Source organism: Drosophila gunungcola, chromosome 3R (assembly GCF_025200985.1).
Source record: "Drosophila gunungcola strain Sukarami chromosome 3R, Dgunungcola_SK_2, whole genome shotgun sequence".
NCBI classification, from domain to species: domain Eukaryota; kingdom Metazoa; phylum Arthropoda; class Insecta; order Diptera; family Drosophilidae; genus Drosophila; species Drosophila gunungcola.
The window spans coordinates 6,406,434-6,430,663 of NC_069139.1; the positions used below are offsets into that span (position 1 = coordinate 6,406,434).

General features: G+C 40.4%; 1 protein-coding gene and 1 long non-coding RNA gene across 3 annotated transcripts in view; both read left to right on the top strand.

Moving 5' to 3' along the window:
- LOC128252511 (uncharacterized) overlaps nt 1-8,082 on the top strand; it is a 74,259-nt gene extending 66,177 nt beyond the window's left edge. For both annotated transcript variants that reach the window (XR_008267310.1, XR_008267311.1), the window contains one exon: nt 7,946-8,082. This is a non-coding gene — a long non-coding RNA (uncharacterized LOC128252511). The remainder of the gene's footprint in view (nt 1-7,945) is intronic.
- A 2,647-nt stretch (nt 8,083-10,729) lies between these two features.
- Nucleotides 10,730-12,906, top strand: LOC128252505 (neprilysin-4-like). The gene is made up of 2 exons (XM_052980277.1): nt 10,730-11,814; nt 11,884-12,906. The coding sequence occupies exons 1-2, from the start codon at nt 10,807-10,809 to the stop codon at nt 12,814-12,816; spliced, it is 1,941 nt and encodes a 646-aa protein (XP_052836237.1). The 5' UTR covers nt 10,730-10,806; the 3' UTR covers nt 12,817-12,906.
- The last annotated feature ends 11,324 nt before the right edge of the window (nt 12,907-24,230 follow it).

Consider the following 24,230-nt stretch of genomic DNA (forward strand, 5'->3'; position numbering starts at 1 on the left):
AACGACTCAACGCATGGAGCCCAAGATAAATCGCCAGCAACACGGAATTAAAAACTGATGTAGCGATTAATTTATCACTTGCAGGCAGGGCACTTAAAAAAAAACAGCCAAATTTTTTCTAAAGTTTTTTTGAAATCTAAATCTATATTTTTAAGAAAAATTATTCACAACCTAAAAAAATTCTAAGAAAGTTTTTAAAGAATCATTAGGTTAATATGCAACTTAAGAAATTTAATATATTTTTATACAAGTTTTGAGAAGGTAAAAAAAATTCCATAAAATAAATGTTGTTTATTTGTACAATTAAAAATATGTTGATTGCTACATTCCCTTCTGCTGTTATTCGATTTCGTTAACTTTCATTGTTTTTAAAGCCTTTTTTAATAGTTAATTATAACTTATTTTCATTAACAAGATAAATGGGTCTTATAGATTTAAAGTTCCTGCTTCTTAATTTACTTTGTTTTGCCGAGTGCATCGGCAAGAAGAGTTGCAGCTTCTGGCAATATTTAACTAACAAGTTTCAGTGAGCGAGTGGACACACAGAGGAGACGTTTGAATGGTTCTATCCGAATGGAATCGAAGTGCACGAAGTTGGGCAGTATATAAATTACGAGCAGCAAATAAACGCGCTTCATTGCATCATCGATGGACAGTAGCTATACTATTGAGGTGGTATATCAGGGGGTCGGAGAGGTTTGTTGGTTTTTGTGGGGGCGAGGGCAAAACAAAGGGCCGCAAGGAGATGTATGGACAAACAGAGACAAGCAAACGGAAACGGAAACGCTTTCAGCTGTCGAATTTGTATGAGCTAAAAGTGGCCATTCTCCATTTCGCCGAGATCCCAGGGCTTTTGTTGTAAGCGCTCAATCATTTGATTGTTGCAACTGCAAAAGGACTCGAGCGAAGCTCATCGATCAGAATTAATAAAGATTTGGTCCTTGGTGATTGACTGACTGACCCACCTCGGCCAGCTGGGATTTTTCTGAGGGGGTCGAAAGACGGGGGACAGCAACCCCCTTATGCTGTATAGAGCATTTGTTTCTAATCGGGGAATCCCACTTGATTGGCACAGAAGCGTAAACGATTTTAGTATTACACAACATTAGCGAAATTAAATTGATTTCGAGGATGTTTTCGAGCCATCCACCACCTAACCATCCTTACTCTCTATTCCAAGCTCATCATAATGATGTCCTTGGCTTGATTTATGCCGCAACTCCCGCAAGTATGCAGCGTAAATATCTTTATGGGCCAATATGTGAACGTTACATACATGTACCTCCCCCAGTTTCACTCCATTAGTGCACTTGTAGTACCTCACATATTAAGCATAAATAGGGGGTGTGGCAGGGACCGCTCACTAATCATATTAAGCGAAATTCATACGTCGCCGCATTTATGCGATTTGCGAAAGACCTCTGAAAACAGCCAAGAACCCGAAAACAGATAGAGGGGTAGCTTTTGTTATGACTCGGTCTGGCAACATTTTTCGTTGTCGTTTAAACTAATTGAGTGTTACAAATTTTATGTGCAAAATCTTTAAGCTAAATTGAAATTTGTTTTCTTTTTGCCCCCGCTGTCGTACATTTTCCACATATGATGTTCACTATCCCCGTAAACCCGTATCCGTAAGTGAACCCATTTAATGTTATGTGCACATTCTCGTTTGTTCATACCCGTAAGTGCGTTGAACCATTTTAAAATTCCCGAGTTGAGGTATGTTCGACTGGTTTTTGTTCACGAAATATTGCCTACGGGGTGGAGTGGTTTGCTATTGGGGTTTTTTCCTTTTTTTATTTGGGAAGGGTAGGACAAGAGATACGAGCTCAGTCGCGATTCCTTTTCATTTTCATAATTGAGGTTGAAGTTCGCGATGAAATATTAAGTGTAGGATAAGCAATCACTCGTTCTCTTTGAGGTTTTATGTGTTTGCCAAAATGTACACTTTATTTGTTTAACTAGTCTTGAATTTAAATTTGTAAATATTAAAATGGCGATTGGGGTTAAAAAGGTAAAGTCTTGGTAGACAGTATGTACCTTTTTAAGTAATTCGTTTTCTATTCGAAGCATTTCATATTTTATTATTATATTCAGAACATCCGCTTATTTATAAAAATGGAGTTAGCCCAAAATATACAAAATTATTATTATTTATTGTCTTATGATCTTAGCCAGAATTTTTGTAAGCTAGTTCAAAGAATAATTTGAGAAATGACAAATACTTCCCACTCCATTTATCCCCATCCGCCAAGCAAAATGTCAGCTAATTAAACTGCCAACGGAGTGTATTCTCAAAACAATTTACATAATTTACGATGCAAGACAATTGGCAGAGCAAGCTGAGAACATCGAGGCAAAGGCTTGCAGGCCAATAAACAGAATTGCATATGAAATGACAGGGATATTTCTATGAGTTGTTCGGGCCAAGATAAGAAAAGAGGAATATTCGCGGATACTCCAAGTTGGCGACTCTATGGCCGAAGAACAAAAGCCAAAAGCCCACACAAAGTGTGGGTATAAAATAAAGAGCAACTATCGTCTGAGATTTATCATTTGCTAGGCCATATATCAAGTGCTTTGGCCAAATAATATAATATATGGCACTTGCCAAGTTCGCAATTACCAGCAGAAACTGTCGCGGCATTTTGAAAAATTAACATGCAAGCCATATATAGTTCTTTGTATCGGTCAGTGCTTTGGATTTATGCCGAATTGATACTCCTAGTGATGCTGATTTATGGCCATTTGGAGTCGGGTTCTCCCACACGCTCCAAAGAACTTTTGGCGGAGCCATAAATAATGCCGGCGATCAAATTGCTACCTTCATGCGTCGATTTGTCGATTGTGCGAATGGTACAAGAGCGCGGGAGCCGAACAGAGTTCCTTAGCTTTGTTGTACTTTCAATTAAGGCAATTGATTTTAATTAGACCACGGCTTACCATAAACATATTCCAAAGAAATTATTATTAAACACGCGACCCTCGAGAGCTGCTGGTTTTGTGGCAGGGGGGTTGGATGGGTCGTAAAGTTCTTCTTCACCTCACCGCCTCTCGGGGTGTAACTTAATATCTGCTCTAGCCATTCGGTTCAATTAGCAGGAATTATATGGCCAAGTCGGGTCGCAATGCACCCTGCACAGGAATGTGCCCACATCGCGGGCCAACTGCTGCTGCTGAAGTTGAAGGAGATAGAGCAGCTATATTCCTTAATTGCCCTATATAAAGGGGACAATCAAACACTGAGAGATATCTTCACTACAACTTATAATAAAATAGTAAAATTAAAAGTAAAGAAAAAGCATAAAAGGTGTTTTTGCACATGCTTGGCATTGTCTCATATTTTTATTTATATTTCGTTTTCCGCTTGAAAAATGAAGTACGCTCGTGTTATACAAGACAGTTTCCATGGAATAAGTTGTTGTGACCTCTTGTACTCCACTTTACAAACGCTGGTTTTTTTAGAGACCTCTAAATTAAACTTATAAAAGGAACACAAATGTTTTTTGCAGTGCCTTTGACGGCGACGTGCCTCAATTGAGGTGATCAACGTTAATTGAAAGTCAGCGCGGATGACTCAGCCGGCGGCTCATTAAGTGGCTGGGAAATGGGAATGGAACTGGGAATGGAGGCTGACGGAACTCGGAGCAAACCCTGAGCAGCGATCAAGATGAAAAATTAACATTTCGCGCATCATTAAAATTCCAATAGAAGAGATGGGCTGAGATGAATCGCTGGTCGGTGTGGACTTCGCCATATGGAAATCGTTGACAAATGCCGCAACGTGCTCAATGTCTCCGTTTCCATTTCCATTTTCACATTTCTTTTCTGTGGTGTACTTGTTGTCCCTGTTTTTCTTGTCAGCTGCCGACCGCCTGGCTCATTTGTCGCGTTTTCCTGTGGAGAGTGGGAAAAACAAATGCGTCAACACCGAATTTTCATTTGGTTAATGTGTGACTAGAACTAAAAACTAAATATGCCTCGGCCGCATTATTCTTTGCCGCATTTTCCGAGACACATTCGAGCACCATCAGCGGAATAATAACATGAATTTATCAATTTGTCATGTTGATATTTGTTTGGCAATTTATTTCCCATGTGCGCAGAGGAAAAAGGAAGGGAAAGCCGAAGGGCGAAAGGCCCCATCGAACTGGACTGAGGAGTGGTTCCGCTCTCAGCTGCTGGGTTTTATTTTTGGAACCACTCGGTGGGTACTCGCATTATTCGTATATGTGGCATGTGCATCGCCGGCAATTGTGGCCAGTAATTGATTGCACTACTTACACTCAGACTGAGCGACTTCCCTGGGAGATTAGTTGCGATTCAATGGATAATTATCATCACAGATCACGGCTGCCACAGATGCAGATACAGATACAGTCACAGAAACAGAAGACACCCGAACTGAAATTGCCATTTTGTGTGTTTTTGTCCCTCGCAAATCATTCAACAGCGCTGAAAACTAATAAATAAGCAGAGTGTGGCAAGGAGTTTTATCTAATTTGGCTACACTGTAAAATATAAATAAATATAACAATAAAAAATGAAATTTAACAATAAAAATTGTTTAGGAACCTGTGTAGTTTTGAGACAATGCTCACGACTATCTTAAGAAGTTTCTAAAACATTAATTTATTGTATTAACTCGATTCATTTATTTTTAAGCCTTACTGATTATTTGAGTTTCAAATTTTAATTTTGGATAGTTGATAATAAAATTAAAAGAATTTTCAATATATTTCCCTAAAACTTAAAGGCCATTGTTTTTGAAACAGCAGCAAATATAACCTTAAAATTACATTTTATTTTAAATAAAATCCACTTGAGAAGTTACTTCTTTCGTTTGGTTCACTTTATGATGATGTCACCTTGTGGAGTAAATGCTACACCATATAGCAAACGTCTCCATAAACCCATTAACATCTGGTGTGATTAACTCTTGACTCTAAGCTCCAAAGGGGGTTTTCCTGTCCCCGGGAATTTCTCACGGATTCGGAAGGGATGAGGGGCACCTAGGGGTAATGGTATTCTCCTCAAAACTCCGGGATGGAGAGTCAAAGTCTTCTGTGTGTCGCCATCGAGGTTCGTACGCTTTTGGAAATTTATGAGTTTCGCTCGAAAAGTATTTTATTGCATTTATAATTGTGTGAGTGTGTCTGGGAGGCCCCTACCCCTCCGCCCACTTGAGCCCCGCCCCCTTTAAATGTTGCACATAAACTCTTTAACACTTTGCCTCTCGTTGCAATTAAAAAAAGTCTACTTATTGAAGGGGAAGTGGCGGAATGTATCTGTATCTATGCAGCAGTATCCGTATCTATGTCCCTGTTTTGTGCATTAGGGGGGCTAAAATTGGGGTTGGGGTGCTCCACTTCGGTGTTCCAGGGGCCACCGCATCATTTGTTTGCGCAACTTTATTAGACTCTCGAATTGCGTGTTTAGTTTTCCGAGCGATTTATGTGCAGCCCGTCCCGAGCGGGTGACGAAAATGTGGGAAACTCATTGGAGAGCCATGTGTGCCGCAGACGTGGCACTAACAAGTGTCTTCCCACCCCGCTCCACCTCCATTGTGGATCACTCGAAAGTGTCTAACAATCCGCAGCTCAAACTTGTCTGACCCCCCAACTATTCATCTTGCCTTTTCCCCTTGAGAAACCTTTGTGCTTCTGACGGCTTCGTCGATTAATAAGCAACATTTTTAAATGGTTGCAAAACTTTAACTTTAATTTAAAGATTTGATGTACGAAATAGGAAGTGTAATTTAAAAAATCAAGTTACCATTGAGAAGTAAAATTGAGAATTAATAATTATAGTTGCCTAAAAATGTTTAAATATAAAGTTAGAAGTTTCGTACAAATAAAATATTTAAGAATTGCAGTGCGAAAGCATATAAATTATCAAGATAATTACAATACTTTGCAAACTATAATACATTAAAAGGTTTATATAAGAATCATAGAAACATAGAAGTATATTTTTGTTGTCTTAAACATTATTCAGATGTTAAGAAAATCTTCAATGTCTCAAACAAAAATTTCTTTGGTTATCAATAAAAAAAATTTCAAATTTAAGTTCTCCCTAAAAAAGGTTTATTCCATATAACTGTCAGAAAATCAATAGTTCAAAGTTCTCTGACCTCTACAGTTTTTTTCTCCCTTAAAACCTTTTGACTTCGGGCAGCTTTTCCGTTTGATTAATAAGCAAAGTAAAATTGAAATTTTTTTCAAAAATGCACACAAAAATTAAATCGTACAAATTGCCAGTTATTTGTTTGCCCCGAAGTTCCGGTACCTTTCCATCTCGAAACGCGAGAACTTCCTTGGCGGCGGAAGGAAAAAAATTCATTTTCCACGTAATTACTCTGCTGTGATTAGTGAAATTAAACTTTTCTCTGGCATTTCCCTTTTGCTGTGCGTGAGTTTTGCTTTTCTCATCTGCTCTTTGATTTTTGGCCGCGGAAAAAATGGCGTCGCTTTTCTTTTCTCCTATTCTTTTTTTCCGTCCGACAGTTTCATTTAGCGCTACGTTTTTCATGGGAAAAACTAGAAAAAAGCGCGAGGCGGAGAAAAGCGCGTAACGGCCAATTACAAGGATTGATTGTGTATGAAAATGATGTTTTCCCTCGCTGGGAAAACTTTTCAATGCAAAGATGCATAAGGTGTCTAATTTTTCATGGAACTTGCGAGGGATCTTCGAGGGGAAAGCACAGACAGAACGCAAAGATTGACGGCTTTTGTCGCCAGGGCCAATGAAATTTTTAAATATAAAACGAACCAACAAATACAAAAAAATAAAGAGCAAGGGAAGCGAGCAGAGTGAGTGCTCAAAAAGAAAACACTTTTTGCGCGGCAGACACTTTAACACTTGAATAAATATTTGTGCCCCAGCCGCCCCGAAAAAGGAGATTTTATAATGCCACAAAATCCAAACTAATTACTCAAGCCGCTCCGTCGGACGCGCGCATCATTTCACTTGATATCCTGTCCTGTCACAGGATGCCAGTTAGGACCGTTCTCATTTCCCAATCGCATTCCCAAACCCCGTACCCTGAACTCCAAAATCCAGACCCAGACAGCCTCATCATTGCCCTTGGAATCGCAGACAAAATAAATGTTTTGAGAATAATTTCGTGTTATTTTTTGCTGCAGCAATGCTCAGAAACTTGGAAAAGTGTCACTGGCGCGTGTGTCAGAAATTAATATTAATTTGCTATGTCAATGCATATCCGTCATAGCGACGACAGTTGGCCATTCGAGGCCAGAAAGTGGTTACATTTCAGGAGCGCCTCATTATCATCCACAAAAGGGGTGGCCAGCCACCAAGCCAGCCAGCTAAACGCACGTGCGAAAATATTTGGGAAATTATTCAAATTATTTTCACATTTTCTGGGGTTTCTCTGCGTTGATTGGGATAACTCACTGATAAATGCGGGTTGATCTCCCCCGGTTTTGGGTTTATCCCAATCCCATTCCCAGTCTGCGGCAGGTGCGGCTTCTAACTCCTGATAGTTGTCATCGAGCTGAGTAATCAACTGTTCTCTGGAGAGAACTCATGCTGGGAAATGGAAAATGGGTGGGTCAGGTCACATGCCAAATGACACACGTTTCTTGAAATCCATGCCGTTTTTCTTGCTAATGTTTTCTTGGTAAGGTTAACATTACGAAGGGTGTATTGGGCCAGCTTTAGTAACAAAACAAAGTTTTTGTTTATATGATATATATATATTTTTATTACATTAAAATCAAATCACACGAAATTATATTTACTTATTTTGTATGATGTATTTTGAGCTTTACAATAATTTAAATAACCCACCAGTTGATAATTTCTTATTGCTAAGATGTTCACATCTACCAATTTAACGTTTTCTTTATCCCGTACATTGGGTTTTTAAAAGAGGTATTTAAAATTCGATCACTCACCCTTTTTTTTCATTACATTTTTCCAGGGGTTGGGGAATGTGACGATTTACGGTTTGCTTTGCTCATCAACACGCGGCTGTCCGCCGGAGAAAAAGAAACCCGGAGTCGCAGAGATGCTTAATTTGGTCCATTCGCTCAGTGGGTGCCACGTGTCCTTGTCCGCATCCCTGTGTTTAAGTCCGTCAGTTTTGAAGGTGTCCGCCGAGTGTTTATGAGAGTGTTTGAGCTGTCTTGTGTCCCCAGGGCGCACTGTTTACACGATTTTGTTGTTAGTAGTTTAATTTAATTAATGTTTAAATATGCAGGCTTACGACTCGATATTTTCGAGTGGGAACGGAGCGTGAGAAACCTGCATTGTGAGAGTTTTCTGTTGCATCCTTAAAAACAAAAATAAAAATGTATTTTAATAATTAAGCTGTCGAAAATTACGTACACTGGTAAACTAAAAACGTATTAAATTAAAATTTGTTTTACTCAAATTAAATATATTTTGCTTTGATTTTTATGTTATGCGAATTTTAGTTATTTTAAACATGAAAATTTACAATTTTTAAAACTTTTGATTTGCCTATTTTTGGAATCACAGGTTCTACTCATAATCCGTAAAAAACTTAAAAGAACTGCCCTGGTAATCACGAATCCCTTTAGTTTTAATTTGATTTTATTTTTTGTAGAATTAAATTTTTGTTAAAAATCTATTTCTTTTAACTTGAAATAAAAAATTAAAAAAAAAACCGTTTGGTGAATATGTGTGGATAAAATGTACATATTAAATGAAATTACATTTTTAAGTTCAAACATTCAAAGTAGAAAATGTTTTATTTCTGTTCAACAACCTGACTTTCCCCTTTCTACTTATTTTTTCCCTGCTGCACTTGAGTTAAAATTTTTTCTGCATTTTCTCCGACTTTGACAGCTGGCAACTGTTTCATGTGCGATGGAAGCGGCGCTGGCACCTTTCAGACTAGTTTTGTCTCTCTGCAAATATTTTGATTAGCTCGAGTGAGTTGTTTTGCCTTTTGCCCGCTGGAAACGCCTTGGGACATGTTGCATTTGGCCAAGAAAAATAGAGGCAATGGGCAATGTGGTCAGGGCTCAATCAAGTTACTATTAATTCGAGGACTCGCACACATGTTTGCTTAAATTACATTTGACATTTACGAGTTTGTAATAAAAACTTTAACAATGGCCGACGCCATTTTACTCGGGGAAATACTCAACTTCAGACGATATAGATGTTGGGGCGGGGGTAATGGGTAATGGCCATCAAGTGCAGATCGCGTCGTAAAAGACATTTTACAGTTGGCACCGCTCGATTTCCATGGCCCGATTCGATGGCCGATGTTCGATTTTACTCCCTCCTTCAAGGGGACAAGCACTCGAGTGTGTGTGCATTTTTAATTAATTGGGTTTAGTTTTTATGGCTTCATTAATTACCAAACACTGCAAGGCAGCCCAGCCGGTGGGTTGATGTGTCGGTTGGGTGCCATACTACTACTACCATCCTTCCATGTCTTGACGTCAGCGACTCTTGAATGAATAATGCATCATGACACTCGATATGTGAGCTGTAAATATCAATAATAAAAGTGCGACGCCAGGACCAAAAACGGAACGAGTGCATTAAAAATTTATTTGAATCTGCCTGCGACGCGTGGCCATATTCCGAGATATATAGTACAGCATATATATGTTGGGGGTGCGGAGTGGATGCCCGCCATAAAATAATAATCTTTATGATGGCAAAATTTTAATACAATATTGGCGGGCTCCGCTTTGAGATATCGCTTCCTTCTTCGTATCTGTCATTGGTGGATTCATAAATCCACTTTAATTGCTGCAGTGATTCCAGCCATTTGACGAGTTCCGTGGACTTAGCCGTGTCCTCCTTGCGGGCGATAAAAGTGGCCAAGTGCCCAGTAAAAATCATGTTCATTAATATTCAACTATATGCGTTTAGTGGCTCCTCCCATTTACGGCCGCCGATAAAGTTCGATGAGCAGATGTCAGCTGGCACAACGCATACGCATGGCAAAGCCATTATCTTCACTGATTGAAGCTAGAAAGTATACAAAGCCAAGGAGAATAAAATCATATTTTTCACAATAAAAATATGATTTATAATTTTAATCGTTTAAAGCCTGCATTTATATTTATTACATTTTATTTATATTACAAAGCTTAAATTGATTAAAATTATGTTAAAATGTTAAATAGAACGAATAAAAAAACCAATAAATTTTTTTGTAGTTTTGAAATTGGAAAATAATTCAATAGGTATTTGTAAAACCGGATTCTTCAACATGGTCTTGATTTCTCATAAAAGATGGAATATAGTATAAAGCACAAACTGCTTTTTTAAAATACACAGTTCAAAACAGAACAACATAATTATGTATTGATTTATAAGGCTGAATTATTGCGCGATTAGGTTATGTCATCCATGTCGTTTCTCTTCGACAAACTCTATAAGGTGGTAAGTCACTTGAACCTAAGATTTTTGTGGGCGCTAGAGTGGATGTGGTTAAATTTGAAAACAAACATGCGCTTGCGTAAGCATAGCTGGAAGCTGGATGTAAAACACCAAATCTATAGCTCGATAGTCTCTAAATTCTACGGACAGACAAACGGAATCGACTCAGCTTTTGATTCTGACCAGGGACATATATATTTGATAGGGTCGGAACGCTTTCTTCAACTAGTTTCTTCATTTTCTCTCAGTGTATGCTCTACCCTCTCACGCGTCTAACCCATATACTCATGAAACAAAATGTAGTTTTTTAGTAAGCAAACAGTTTAGAATCGTCTTTTGAAGCGAGCAGTCCACCTTTAATAGGTTCCGCGTTCTGTGAACGCCATTTATGTGCTGATAAGAGTGTGTTAAGCCATGAACAAGTTTTTGTGTTCGATTAACTTTACCTCCGCCGGATTATGTGGAGCACTGATCTTCTTTCTTCTGCTAGTATTTTCTGGCAAAGGCGATACCAGAACCGTTAGAGATGTGCCTTATAAAGCGAACATAAAAGAAAATAAAACTGCGGATTATTTACAATCCTATTCGAATCTCATGAAATCCTACATGAATTTTAGTGTAGCTCCCTGTGAAGACTTTTATGAGTACGCCTGCGGAAACTATCGATTCGCCAAGAGTGACCGGGACTCCATAACTCGGAGGTACAATATGGCCGACATCAGATACACCCTGGCTGACATCACCAGGCAACTGGTGGGCAGAATGGATCTGGCGGAGGCTCTCAATGTGTCCAGTGAGCTGATGGTGGCCCAGCGATTCTACAATGCCTGTCTGGGGGCCGAGCTCTATCCATTTCCCGCAGCCGATCCCGCTTACCTAAGCCTCATTCGGTCGATCGGAGGTTTTCCCGCCGTCGATGGTGCCGCCTGGAATGCCTCCAACTTTAAATGGAGGGACATGAGCGACGACATAATCGCTTATGGGGCAAAAGGTCTGTTTCATAGAGAGGTCACACTATTTTATTCGTACATCGTGTGGTCGCCTTTTGGTTTTGACACTCAAGTTAACAAGCACAACATCGACAATAAGACTTCTCGCTCCTATCGAGCCAACGAGGAACGCATGCGAGGCTATCTAAGAGCCTTTAAACTGTCAGAGGAAAAAATTGCTCAGGTAATCGAAGGAGTGTTTGCCTTCTGGCGAGAGGCGTTGCAGATTTTTGAGGAAACAGATTTGTCTACTTTTACCGACAAGTTAAATGAGGTTTGCGTCCGGCATTCTGAGGCCTTGGCCAATTATCTGGCCATGGACCTGCTCTTTCATTTTGACGCCAAACTTTCGGCGTCCAAGTACCAAACGGATTATTGCGCCGCTAAACTGATGACATCCATGTCGTTCCTCTTCGACAGGCTCTATATGGCGGTGAGTACTTTAGACCCAAAATAAGAAAATACACTTACAAGCGTTATTGTGTATTTCATTTGCTTACAGGAGTATTTGCCTGAGGAAAATGTATTGGAAGTGTCTGAAATTGTCCGGGAACTGCGGATGAGCCTACGAAAGTCGCTTCAGGAAGCCGATTGGCTGGACCCAAAGTCTCGAACGAAGGCCCTCCTCAAAGAATCCGCCATTGTGGCCCGTATTGGAGCTTTCAGGGATGACGATTTAGCTGATCGCTTAGTCCGGGAGATTGGCAAGCTGAGAATCTTTGAAGATAGCTACGCGACGACTAACATCCATCTGAATCGACTCGAGGTCGACCTCAAAGACTTCAGCAGCAAACACTCCGAGGAACTTTCCAACCTTACAAAGCCACAGGATACACTGTTGGGGATGCAAGTGCAAGCCAATTACATTCAAGACGACGACTCTATTATTATCGGCGCCGGCCTCCTGTATCCACCCGTCTATCATCGATCATGGCCCCTCTCCCTGAAATTCGGATCACTGGGTTTCCTTGTGGGTCACGAACTTACGCATGAATTTAACGAAGCAAATGCAGATGTGTTCATGTGCTATTTGAATCACTATAGTAAATACCTCATACCGGAAATAAATCGCCATATAGATGGCGAGATTGCATCCAGAGAGAACCTCGGCGACAACGGCGGTGTAAAACTAGCCTTTGAGGCCTATCGCAGTCAAATGCAAAAGCAGCTGGAAAAGCCCGGACGGGATATAACGAGCGAACAGATGCCAGGACTCGACCTTTTGCCGGATCAGCTTTTCTTTTTGGGCTTTGCTCAGTTGTATTGCGCCGACTACAAGGAGGAGCACTACTGGGATCATCTGAACGATAAACACACCATCGAAAAGTACCGGGTTCTGGGCGCCTTATCCAACAGTGAGGACTTTTTCCAGGCTTTCAACTGCCCCGTGGGAAGTGGCATGCGTCCCGCGGCCAAAACTTGCCATGTATGGTAGTTGTTTTTTTCAGTTGTAATATAACTACTTTCAAATATATAGATATTGAGTTCCAAAATTGTTGTTCCAATGTTGTTGCTATCTGTTCTTATACAACATTTTTCAAATATATATCTTTATATTGTTTTCTTTTTTAAGTGGATTATGACTTACTTTTACAATAGATAGGTAGGTATTTTTAGAACTTACGGAAATCGGATTTTGAAATTCTGTCATGAAAAATTTTTTTTTTCTGTAAAAACAAGTGGCAGTGAAATAATCTTCTAAGTTCAGGGGCCTGAACTGTTTTCTTGGGTAATGTGATAACCGAGCTATGTTCAAAAATTTTCTAATGTTCTGCTTTATTGTTTTGTTTCTAAACCCGCTTATCGCAAATGTAGTGAACTAACAAAATTAACGTATTTTTTTTTCGTTGTTCGTAGAGTAAATAGTGGTACCTGCTTACACCAAAACACATTTTTAAATGACTTTTATTTTAAATGTAGCTACATCGCTTGGGCCCATCTTGGATCCATTCATCTATCAGCTCTTTTTGACTCGCCGATCTTTTCAAAGAAACCCATTGAGAAATGTGATTTATGCGCGTTCCCAAACTTACATGATATGCAAATTCAGTTATAATTCACATTTCCACGGCATCGTTCGAGGAGCCATTTGGTTGGCTGACCTGCCCGACTGTTTGCCGGATTGTTCCGTCAAAAAAATCGCCGGACCCGCCATTGATGGATGCGTTTGTGGGAAAGGGGAGTTGTTTAGTTTTGACCATGCCTCATTTACATTTATTTGCCAATTTGTTTAACGATCGATCGTAAAGCGTTTGCTGCCGCCTTGGACACTCGGATTTTGCCTTTCCAATGTTTCTGTGACTCTGTGTATTTGTGTACTTGTATATTTCTGTTTTTTTCTGTTTTTCAGTTTTCAATTTTCAGCCCCTGACTGATTTTATGGCGAAATGGGGAGCGCGGAGAATGGAGAAAAACAGAGACGAAACGAGAGTCTGTGTTGTTTACGTTTTTAAGTGAATTTTCATATTTTAATGTTTGGCAACATTGTTGTCGCCTCAAAAGGCCGACCTCCGTTCGCGCGGTCATAATTTCCGGCGCGGAATTCGTGGAAGTCGCCCGACCATATAAACTCGGTCTCTCATTCGCCGCGGTGGGGCTAAAAGATCATAAAGATCGGACATTTTTATAGGTGACGCGGCCAAAGGTGTTTTCTCTGCCCGATTCTGCAGTTTATGTTGCTCTGAGATGTCAGCGAAAGCGGAAAAAAGCATCAAACACCGATATAAAACTGGGGATTCTGCTTTGAAGCCCGTGTACAAACAAATAATCGAGGCGCATTCCGATGGCTGATACAAATGTGCACTGTGCATAAATTGTTGCCAAAATGATGACCGCATTTCTGAATTAAATTACGAGAATATATTTGGAGATCGTTTTATCACTTTTAATTCAAACATAGCTTTAAAAGTTCCCTAATCCCCTGTGATATAACACTCTTAATATAATAGCTTAGTAATAATTAAGCAACTAATAAATTGAAGTCAAAACAATTGATTCGTGGCTATGGGTAAATAGTAAATAAAATTGTCATCTTTTTTTTTGTATGTTGATCTCTAATTACTTAATTCATATCAGTGACATATATTTGGCATGGACATTGTCGTGTGCTGTAAAAGTTGCCTTAAATATTTGACTTATTTTAGTAATTCGGAATAACATGAAGTATAATTAATACACACTTGTTTATAGTCAAACGTAAGTAATCAACGAGTTAAATATTCGTTTTTATGACTATTTAGTTTAAAAGAACTACTGTAACTTTCATTTAGAAACTTTACAAACAAAAAAAAAATTTTTTAGGAGTAAATAAGATTAAATATGCCAAATTAGAAACATTAGAAAGTATTCACTGGTCTTATAAAAATAAAGGGGACTAATATATATTTTCAGTCCCTGGAGGACATAAATCAATTCGTTTTAAGATTACCTGAACTATATTAAATTCAGACTTAGAAATTAAAAATCTTGTATAAAATTTGTTTATAATATGACTCATTTAGTTAGCAACCTTATAATATTTTTTCCGGTGTTTTGGACAGATCAACCCCATTAGGATCATGATCTGCACAATGGCGCCCATCGGACGCGATGAGCTTGAAATTTTATATGCCGCCGGCACTCGTCTGGCATTTGTGCAAACATCTCGACTAATTGGCCAAACGGTTCAGTTCGGATTGGATCGGTACGGATCGGATCGGTTATGTGGGTGGGGTTTATAGGGAGCTGTGCTTTATAGAGTTGCCCTGGACGTGCGTGCGTGCGTTGGGGCCATTAAAAAATTATTGAAATTGAACATTTTGAAAATAAACTGGAAACGCATTTCGACTTTCGGTGGAAAAAGTGTGGCACACGGCGCGCTTCATTTGTGCCTGCCACTCGGGAAACGGTGAAAAGCGGGGGGCGGAAAAACTCGGAATAAATTCACATCGCCTTCGATTAGGGCTGCATTTCCACGTTTTTCAGCGTTTGGCTTTTTCGCCAGTTGAGAGAAAATTGAATTTATTGCCGCCCCGTCTCTTCCAAGTCGATGCGATATACTATACTATACGATGCTCGATCCCGCTTGATTTGTGTACGTGAAAAGTGTACGGCGTAATTTTAAGTGAAAATGAATTGAAATAAAATGATTTTTCACTTATTCGCCGACGCTGCGACGCCAACGTGACTGCGAGCCCCGCCCCTAGCAGCAAATGAGGAAAATGCCGGGGAAAATTGTCGCTCGCTTGGGGGAAATTCACACCTAGAGAGTCGCCCCGATTTTTCGGCCCGTTGAAATGTGCCAAATAATGCGGCATTAAGTGGTTGCAGCACCTTTCCGCAGCAAGGTGCATTGTTGCAGTTGCCGCTGCACTCGCTGCATTTGTTGCTGCATCTGTCACATCACATCGGCATTATCGCAGCGCCACTCGAATGTCGAAAGCGCCACAATCCGAAAGGTGCGACAATGCCGACAAGACCCGTATAGTGACAATGACAATTATTTGTGGGCCGTGTTGGCAACTATTTTCGACCAAGGAATGGGATGGCTATATAGTATTCTGTGGGTTGATAGGAAAATTGGGGATATAATACGTTTAAATTCCCCAATTCAGTCTTGGTATAAATGATGTCCGAATTCCGGCGCAATTAATAAAATAATACTTTTAAAACACACTCTTGATTGATTAATACACATTTTAAAGTCCTTGAAGTTTACTTTAAGGTTTTGTTTTTCACATACCCAATACTTTATGAGTAAGAGGTTCATATAAAGAACCTTCACTGTCTGGCGAAGTAGGTTGACGCCACCTAAGTATGTGGCGGCCCAAAGGTGCCACTTTCTTGGGGGGGAGTTTGACGCGCGAGGTGCTCGAAAGGGTGGATGAAGCGGGAATGTGGGGAGGCGGTGGCGGTGGCGGTGGCGGTGGGAGTGACAGGGGGCGGGCCGACATGCTGGCGTCAGTGTCAGTCTTTCGTAGTCCCAGACTACCGACCATATAGACCATCGTCGTCTGGCAGCTATATAGAAGCTATTCCCAGAGCACACCGGCGAGTATGTGTTGCAATTATGCAGACAAGATGTCGACGCGAATTGTTCGCATTCGTCGACATTCAGCATTCGATGCATAGATGAGGATGAGGATGAGGATGTGGATGTCTGTGGATGCGGCTCCCCAATGGATGTGATAACTCAGCTGGGCGCTAGGTGTTAATGGTCAATAAATATGAAATTTTTATCGACTTACGCAACACGAGCGGGCATCTAAAATGCAAGCACACATCATTCGGTTGCGTCTTAGCTCACGTTTTGCTGGCTAACAAGCTCCCCGGAGTGAAATAAAAACCGAAAGTGCAAAATCATACGGCGATGCGGCTACGTGATGCCATCTCCTCGCATTGGTTTTCTATTTCTTGGGGCCCGAGGGCTTCTGGCCCTGGGCTCTCGGATCTCTATTTCACTGGCCAATTAGACGGCCTGTTCTGGCTAATTGGTGGACCCGCTCTTTCGTCTACCTCATTTGGTACATTGTCGCTGTCTGCAGGAAATTAATCAAGTGCCCAGATGCAGTTTCCCGAGAAGAAGACACTACCGCCATCGGGGCGTGACCAAAGTTAGACTTTGTATGTACATTTTGTGCCGGTTTCGGGGCATTCGTATCTGCCTGTCAGCACTTGGCCAATTGTTCTCGCCTGGTCTCCTGCCACGTCGACGGGATTGGATTGGACTTTTCCACGGAAACCTAAAAAAAAAAGGGAAAAAAGCGCGCCAGGCCACATGAAATATGAACTATTTTAACGCCTACTTAATTTATTTGTTTTTGCGCTCTCAACCGCCGCTGTAGTATAAATTTTAATTAATTTAGCGTTGAAGTGAAAGTGTTAAGTGATTTGCTTGCCTGCCGCTAGGCAATACCTTCGAGTACAAGAGGATATGTTGCGGGGTGCTGTATGCCAGGCCATATAAACTATATATAGCAGATATGTATGGGCCGTCAAGTGCAGCTGTGGTAGGTAAGGCCGTATTTTAGTACGTTTTTCTGCTCGACCTAAATAAATAAAAATATGTTTATAGGCAAAAATATTAAAGACAAACACCGAACCGAACTGAACTACCCCCACACATTCTGGCACACATGTCCCCTGACCAATTCATAAGTTTGCACTTAAAGGACATGGCCAACCTGTCCCAAGGTTGGACACTCCACTCCAAGATGGCTCACACATAAAAGCATAATAAAATGTATTTACCCCAGGATCAAATTATGAATCTGCTTATGGGCAAAACAAGGACAAGGGACGGCTAAAAGGTGAGCCCAGCTCCTTCAAGTTATGAAAGCCGCAGGCTGCCTCCGTCCCCCAAAAAAAGGACAAAACGCATATTTATGAAATGAACAAAACTATAAAGGACACACACTTGTACACTGGAAAAGTATGAACTTTATTTGTTTGTCTAAAAATCTTTTATTCGTGAGCAAACTATGTTTGCTTAAGTAACTTTTTTTTTGTAACATTAACACATCTGACCTATTTTTAATAAAAAGTATTTCATGGATTTTTTACTATATTGAAAAAATATAATTAATTTTTGATCATATATTGCTTATATAGTCAGACTGCTTACAACAAGAACAAATGCCAAGCTATGGTTACACTCAAACGGGGAAACAATAAGCTTACGATTGAATAGTCTTGAAATATAATTACACAAAAATTTTCATTTAAAATAAATTTTTTACTGTTTTCTCTGTGTGTACGAAAAAAGGAGAGGGCTCAGGACAATGTGCGGACATCTACGGAGATTTGGTTTTTTGGGTTGTCGGTCGACAATGAAAATTTGTGCACATTTCAGCAGAATCGAGGGCCTGAGGTGATGGCCGGCTCCTTTAAGGTGTGGCCACCGTATCCAGCCATGGTATTAGCAGCGTGTCCCTTTTTGGGATGCCCAGAGTCTATTACCGAAGTTTATGGCGCACGCAGTTACACCTACGACAGCCCATGGGCAAACTGGCAGCATATGGTCAGAAGTGAGGGCGAAAGGTATGAGGGTGGGATACCACCCAATCATCCAACCACCCAACCACCCACACACCGCACCACCCAAGGGCACAACCACTTTGTTTATGCCAGTCGCAACATTTTACAAAGTTTATTTCGCCCTGGCATCATCAACAGCCATCAGAATCATCATCATCATCAGTCCGGCCAATTCTCGGGTGACATCTGGATGGTGGATTCTCGGGGTTCTCGATTCTGCCCAGGATGCCCCAGGGTGTCCAGGAGTTGCTTTAATATGTGCGTCACATACGTCCAGCCGCCTTCTTTTTCCCACTGGCGGGGAATTACCTTTGGTGCAGAAAAACGAGAGGCGAGAATTACCTTAGCCGAGTGGCCAATTTTTGGCAGCCTTCTGGAGTCAGTTCACGTATCGTTTTATTAGTCAATCAAAGGATACTTTGGGGGCGCATCTCATTTGCCGCCCCCAAAAAGTGCAAAATAAAAATTAGACTGCAGTCCTTCGATTACTTTAGTGGAAAATAATTAGGTTGGATTCTTTAAGGATTATTATTACTGTTTTGGTAAATAAAATTCAATGCAGGGGTGAGCTAATCATTGATTGCGTAGATTTATAAATGCTATAGAGTCTTTATTTATATTTATAAAAGAGAAAATATATGTATTTTTAAAATCAAATCTTTTCTCAACCCAGAGTTCCCAATATAAGCTAACGAGTTGAAAGCGCCCCTGATTAATTTCCAATTTGCAAGAAGAAAATGCACTCAGCAAATTCAAATGTTAAATGCAAAATGCTTTATTTCCGAGATTTTAATAAAAGTCTGAGAAAGGGAATGGTGCACTTTGCATTAAAAATTCGCTGTCTAAAAGCTCAACAATTAGCAACAATTTTCGAATGCAAATGCAGAGGAGGCAAACGAGTGAAATTAAAGCAACTTAAATGGAACTTATTAGATTTGTATACTTTTAATTTGCATTCATAACAGACTGGAGCGGCGGGGAAGAGGTTCGGGGTTCGGGGCTCGGGGAGCTCTGCCTTTGTGTGGATATCCGTCGACTTTGGCCAGCAGTTGTGTCCTGCGGACCCAAAAAACAACAACCATGGCCCAAGGAGGGAGAACGAAAACCCTTTTCTTGTTTTCCCTCCAGTGGACATGACGTATTCCTTGGACTCCAACTCGCAACCCCCCCGACTTGGTTGATTTAAATTTTGCCTTTGCTGGAATAAAAGAAAATTAATTTGTGCATATTTCTTGAGCTGCTGGCAGACGAAATACGAGCGGCTTCAGCTGCTGGCTGGACATTTATTAAAAGCCAGAAGGAAAGGCAAAACCTTTCTCTCTTGGCCAATCGTAGGAATAATAATAATAACCGAAAAAGCGAAAAGGGACTATCAAGTGAAAAGAAATTTAATAAAACGAAAACAATTTGCCAAAATGAAAGAATAATAAGAAGCCGCCAAGAAAACTCTCTTGCGGGCTATGGGTAAAAATCCTAGAGGCGGTTCCCACACGAAATATTCATAATTGCACGGACATCAAGGATGTGCATCCCTGCAGAAAAGCGCAAAAAGGATCCGGAAACGAGGACAACACACGTGCCGCGTACGATGACAACGATTGATATACCATACAATCGAAGCGGGATCAGATGGGCAGGAGTGCGTGGCGGCCATAAATCCATTAGTTCATAAATAGTATTGATATGGAATGAAAACAAAAATAAAATAAAATTATTTATACGTTTCGCACGGCGCGACAAGCAGGAAAATTAGTGCCAACCGGAGACAAGAGACACGAGCCACGAAAAATATAAGCAGGGGGAATGGAAAATCGACGAGGGAAATCGCACAGGGGATGCTCGAGTGGGAAAGCGGAGAAGTTTTCCTCAATTGGCGATGCGCTTCAAATGATTCCAAAGATTCGCGCAAACAAAGCGAACAGCCATCGAACAACTGTATCGAATTACCAATCAGCCAGGACAATAGTGTCCTGGCAGAGGGTCAAAACGCATCCCCCATCCTTGTAACCAACCATCCCCTGCCAAAATTCGATTGCAAGTTGTGACATCACCTTTGAACCTGTACGATAACTAGATACTGTAAATTAGCATCTTTTAGGTTTAAAATATCCTGGAAATAATAAAAGTGGAATAAAAGTAGTGAATAACAGAAAGTAAATATTAAACTTTTTTTTGACTTTGCTAATATTCGTAGCTAATAATATTTTAGTTAACTTTGATTCAAGCTCAATAAATGTTTTAAAATATATCCTCTAAAATAGTTTTACCAAAGATAAAATCTTAGAATCGTTTATATATTTATTTCTTTGATTTTGTTGCGATGTTTTCCCCCTACACTACATCCGAATCCATATGAAGCCATCAAAAGCGTTATGGATGCTCTTTACTATCACTTACGCAAGCCCCTTTCCACTGTCAAACAATTGAATTGAAAGGATCATCAAATGGTGAGTCCTGGTTAGAGGAGCCTTTTGAACAGCATCTTGGCCAAATTGCCGACAATTTGGGTTAACTGTAAAATTTCTGCAGGCCAAAAGAGCAAACAGTAAACAGCAAACGGCAAACGTGCAAGTTTTGACAAATACAAATGTGAATTGCGAACACTAAACGCGCTCAGCCCTCATCCTGATTTCCTATATAAAAGATGAAGACATCCCGGATTGACAGGCCAACGAGTATCCTGCGGGGATGGCGAGAGGTCCTCATAAAACTCATTGGGGCGTAAAGGATGCGAATGCCTTTTAATAATAAAATGAGACGAAAACTGCGCCCACGATTGGGTGGAACCAGCTCTCCTTGAGATGGACAGGACAGGAGCAGGACCCACGACTCGACTGGCCTGCATAAACTAAGACTAAAGCCGCTTGTCTATGCCGAGGCACGTCTTAAATGTTCAAATTATGTAAAATAAAATGTGCGCCAAAAAAAGGCAAAAGAAAAGCTAGGCCAAAGGGATAATGGCGGGGGATTTCGAAGGCTGACGTCAGCTCTGAGTGACAGTGACAAGAGCAGGGCATCGGCAATGGAGTGGGCCCAAGGATTCACTCGAGGACTCGACAATCCTGGCAAGGTGCAAAAAAGCGAGCTAGGATTGACACTTTTCAGAAACTGAGCAATACACTTAAAAAGTAAAGTCCTCAATTAGACAACTTGGTCCTACAAATTCTTATAATTATCTACTAAAAGAAAGTCTGTGGAATTTGGCAACGAAAAGTGATTGAATATATCACTGAACTTATTATTATAATTTTATACTGGAAATTTATTTCAACAGTGTAAATACAAAAATATAAAATACATAGAACTTAAACAACGAAAAGAGATTTAATTTTTTAAAACATTTTAAATTATAAATTCCTACCGGAATTTTATTTCAGGAGTGTAAATACAACAAAACAAAAAATCCGTTGAACTTAAACAACGAATAGTGACTATTTTTCAAAACTTTAAACTATAAATTTTAAACTATAAATTTATACTGAAATGAATGTGAATATGACACGAAATAAAATAATTGATTAAAATTATTTTAATTAATTAAAAAAGCTACATTTTTTCCAGTGTACTTGTGCCGCTGGCCATTTGCATGCCATCACCTCTCAACTCCCCCTTCAATTCGCAGATCCTGCGTGTCCTGGCTAATAACCGTGAGTAAGCAAACAGGTGCAGCTCGCCAGTTTGCTGTGATCAATCTTTTGCTAAGCTTTTGTTTTCGCCGGGCTTTTGTCTCTGGACAAAAGTTGGGTCGGCGGTGATGATAGGGAATAGGAGGGGGGGAATACTTAGAAGTCCCGGGATTGAGATGTCCTTTGGGTCTGGCTGACAGGCAAACAACGGCTCGCCCTTTTTTATTGTGGGTCTGTGGGTCTGTCTCGCTTTCGTCCTATGATTGATTAGCAATTAATTAGCTACACAAATAACTGTAATTATATGCGACGGAGAAGTGAATGGCAAGGGGAACGGGGAGGGGGAGACATCTAATGTCAAGGGTCTCCGGCGGCGAGAATTACTTGCAAAAGTGTTCCACCTTTTTTTCGCGGGCCTCAAAACTCATTTGCATTTTGTTTTCGCTATTTTTTATGGGCCAATGAAACGAATTCGGTGCTCTAACTTTGTCACTTGCGGCTGCCATTTGCCATTGCTTTTTACGAACGAATCCCGGCTAATGACACTTCTCTTGGAATGAGAGGAGGATTCGTCACACAGCTGAGAAGGCCATAGATACGAGTATCTGGCTGCGAATTGGTTCCCATTCACAGTCACCCCGAGAAGTTCGCGAATCAGTTGCAATGCACTTAAAAAATACAGCTAAGATACAAAGCTTGGCTAAATCAAGCTTAGTCGCTATATTTAGTTTAAATTGTTTGATAAATATAGTCACAAGTTCTTAAAGTTGTTCTGCACAAATTTTTATAAGTTTTAAGAAGCAAGAAACCAATATATGGGGGCTTTTCCATTTAGATTCAGTTACAAATTTTATTGTAAAACATTTTACGTTAATTTTATATGTTCATAATATAAACTTTAAAATTTGTTGTTAAATTGGAATTTTCGATTCTTAGCCCTTTTTTTTAGGGAATGTCATTACTAATTACTAACTTATCAAAAAGAGGATGAGATTAAAACATTAATTTTTGCACCAGTGTCAATTATATACTTTTTAAAATGTTCCAGGACATTCTTTCGGTGTTTACTAAAAACTTAATTTCATTCGAGTGCGTCGATTTTAAGCAGGAATCTTCCTTTTGTTTTAGGACTCAGTCGTCCATTTTCCTGCCTCCGCGAATCAATGGGCCGGGCCAAAAGTTGTGAGCTGTCCTGCAGTTGACATCCCGACCGCTTTTTTGGCCGGCCAACAATGCATGACTGACCCTGTCAATATTGGCGACCCCGAATCCATTTGGTTGCTCCACCACATATATATGAGATATTTAATGCATGCAATATGGATTGTCGCAGGGCTCTTTTTTCATTTCAGGGAGCAAAAGTGCGTCCAAAACTCATGTCATTGTTTCGCCGGACTGGAACTGCATTTGCCCCGAGTTGCTGACATTGAGTGCTCCGACAGGCGACGTGTGTTGGGTTCCCTTTTCGGCCCCTACCCCCGAATCCTTCATCCTGCATCCTGCATCCTTTATGGCTGAAAGCTTTTGTCGCTGCTGCCGTGCCACTAAACATGTCTCTTTTTGGGACCCCCTCCCTCCCCCATCCCAGCTCTTTTTACTACTGGCTGCTGGCCAAAATATAACTTAAGTTTCTGGTCAAATGAATTTGGCAAAGGTAGCAGCCAGCTCGAAAAATTCAAAGTATACTTTCGGGAGCCGCCGCCAGCGAATTTCGAATTTATGCAAAAATGTTTTTTCTGCGGAAAGGAAAACTCGAGAAAAGCCACCGCAATTGGCAGTTTAAGTGGCCTTTGTTATGAGCAAGTTTTCCATTTTTGCGGTGTCTTCGGTTTTTGCTTTGTCACCTGTTTTTCTTGTTTTCCCCACCGTACGAAACTTTTTACGATCTTGTCAACATTTTGAGTTGAGTGCATTTTTACGCCCCCCGACGATTTTCGGGGGTGGGCGGGGCAGTAAAATCGAAAAGTAATGCAATAAAATTCGCTTTCATTAAAAGCATTAAAATAGGTTTTTGACATGCCATAAAAATTGTTTCCACGTAAACACGCAGCACACTAACACACACACATCCGAGGAAAACTGCTGCTGCCACACTTTTCCGGCGGATTTTTTTTTGGGAAAACTGGAGCAAGGGAGTGCGAAAGCTTCACGCGACTTCTAAATGGGAATTTTATTGTTCTGGGAGCTGTGGCCGACGCATCGCCATTAG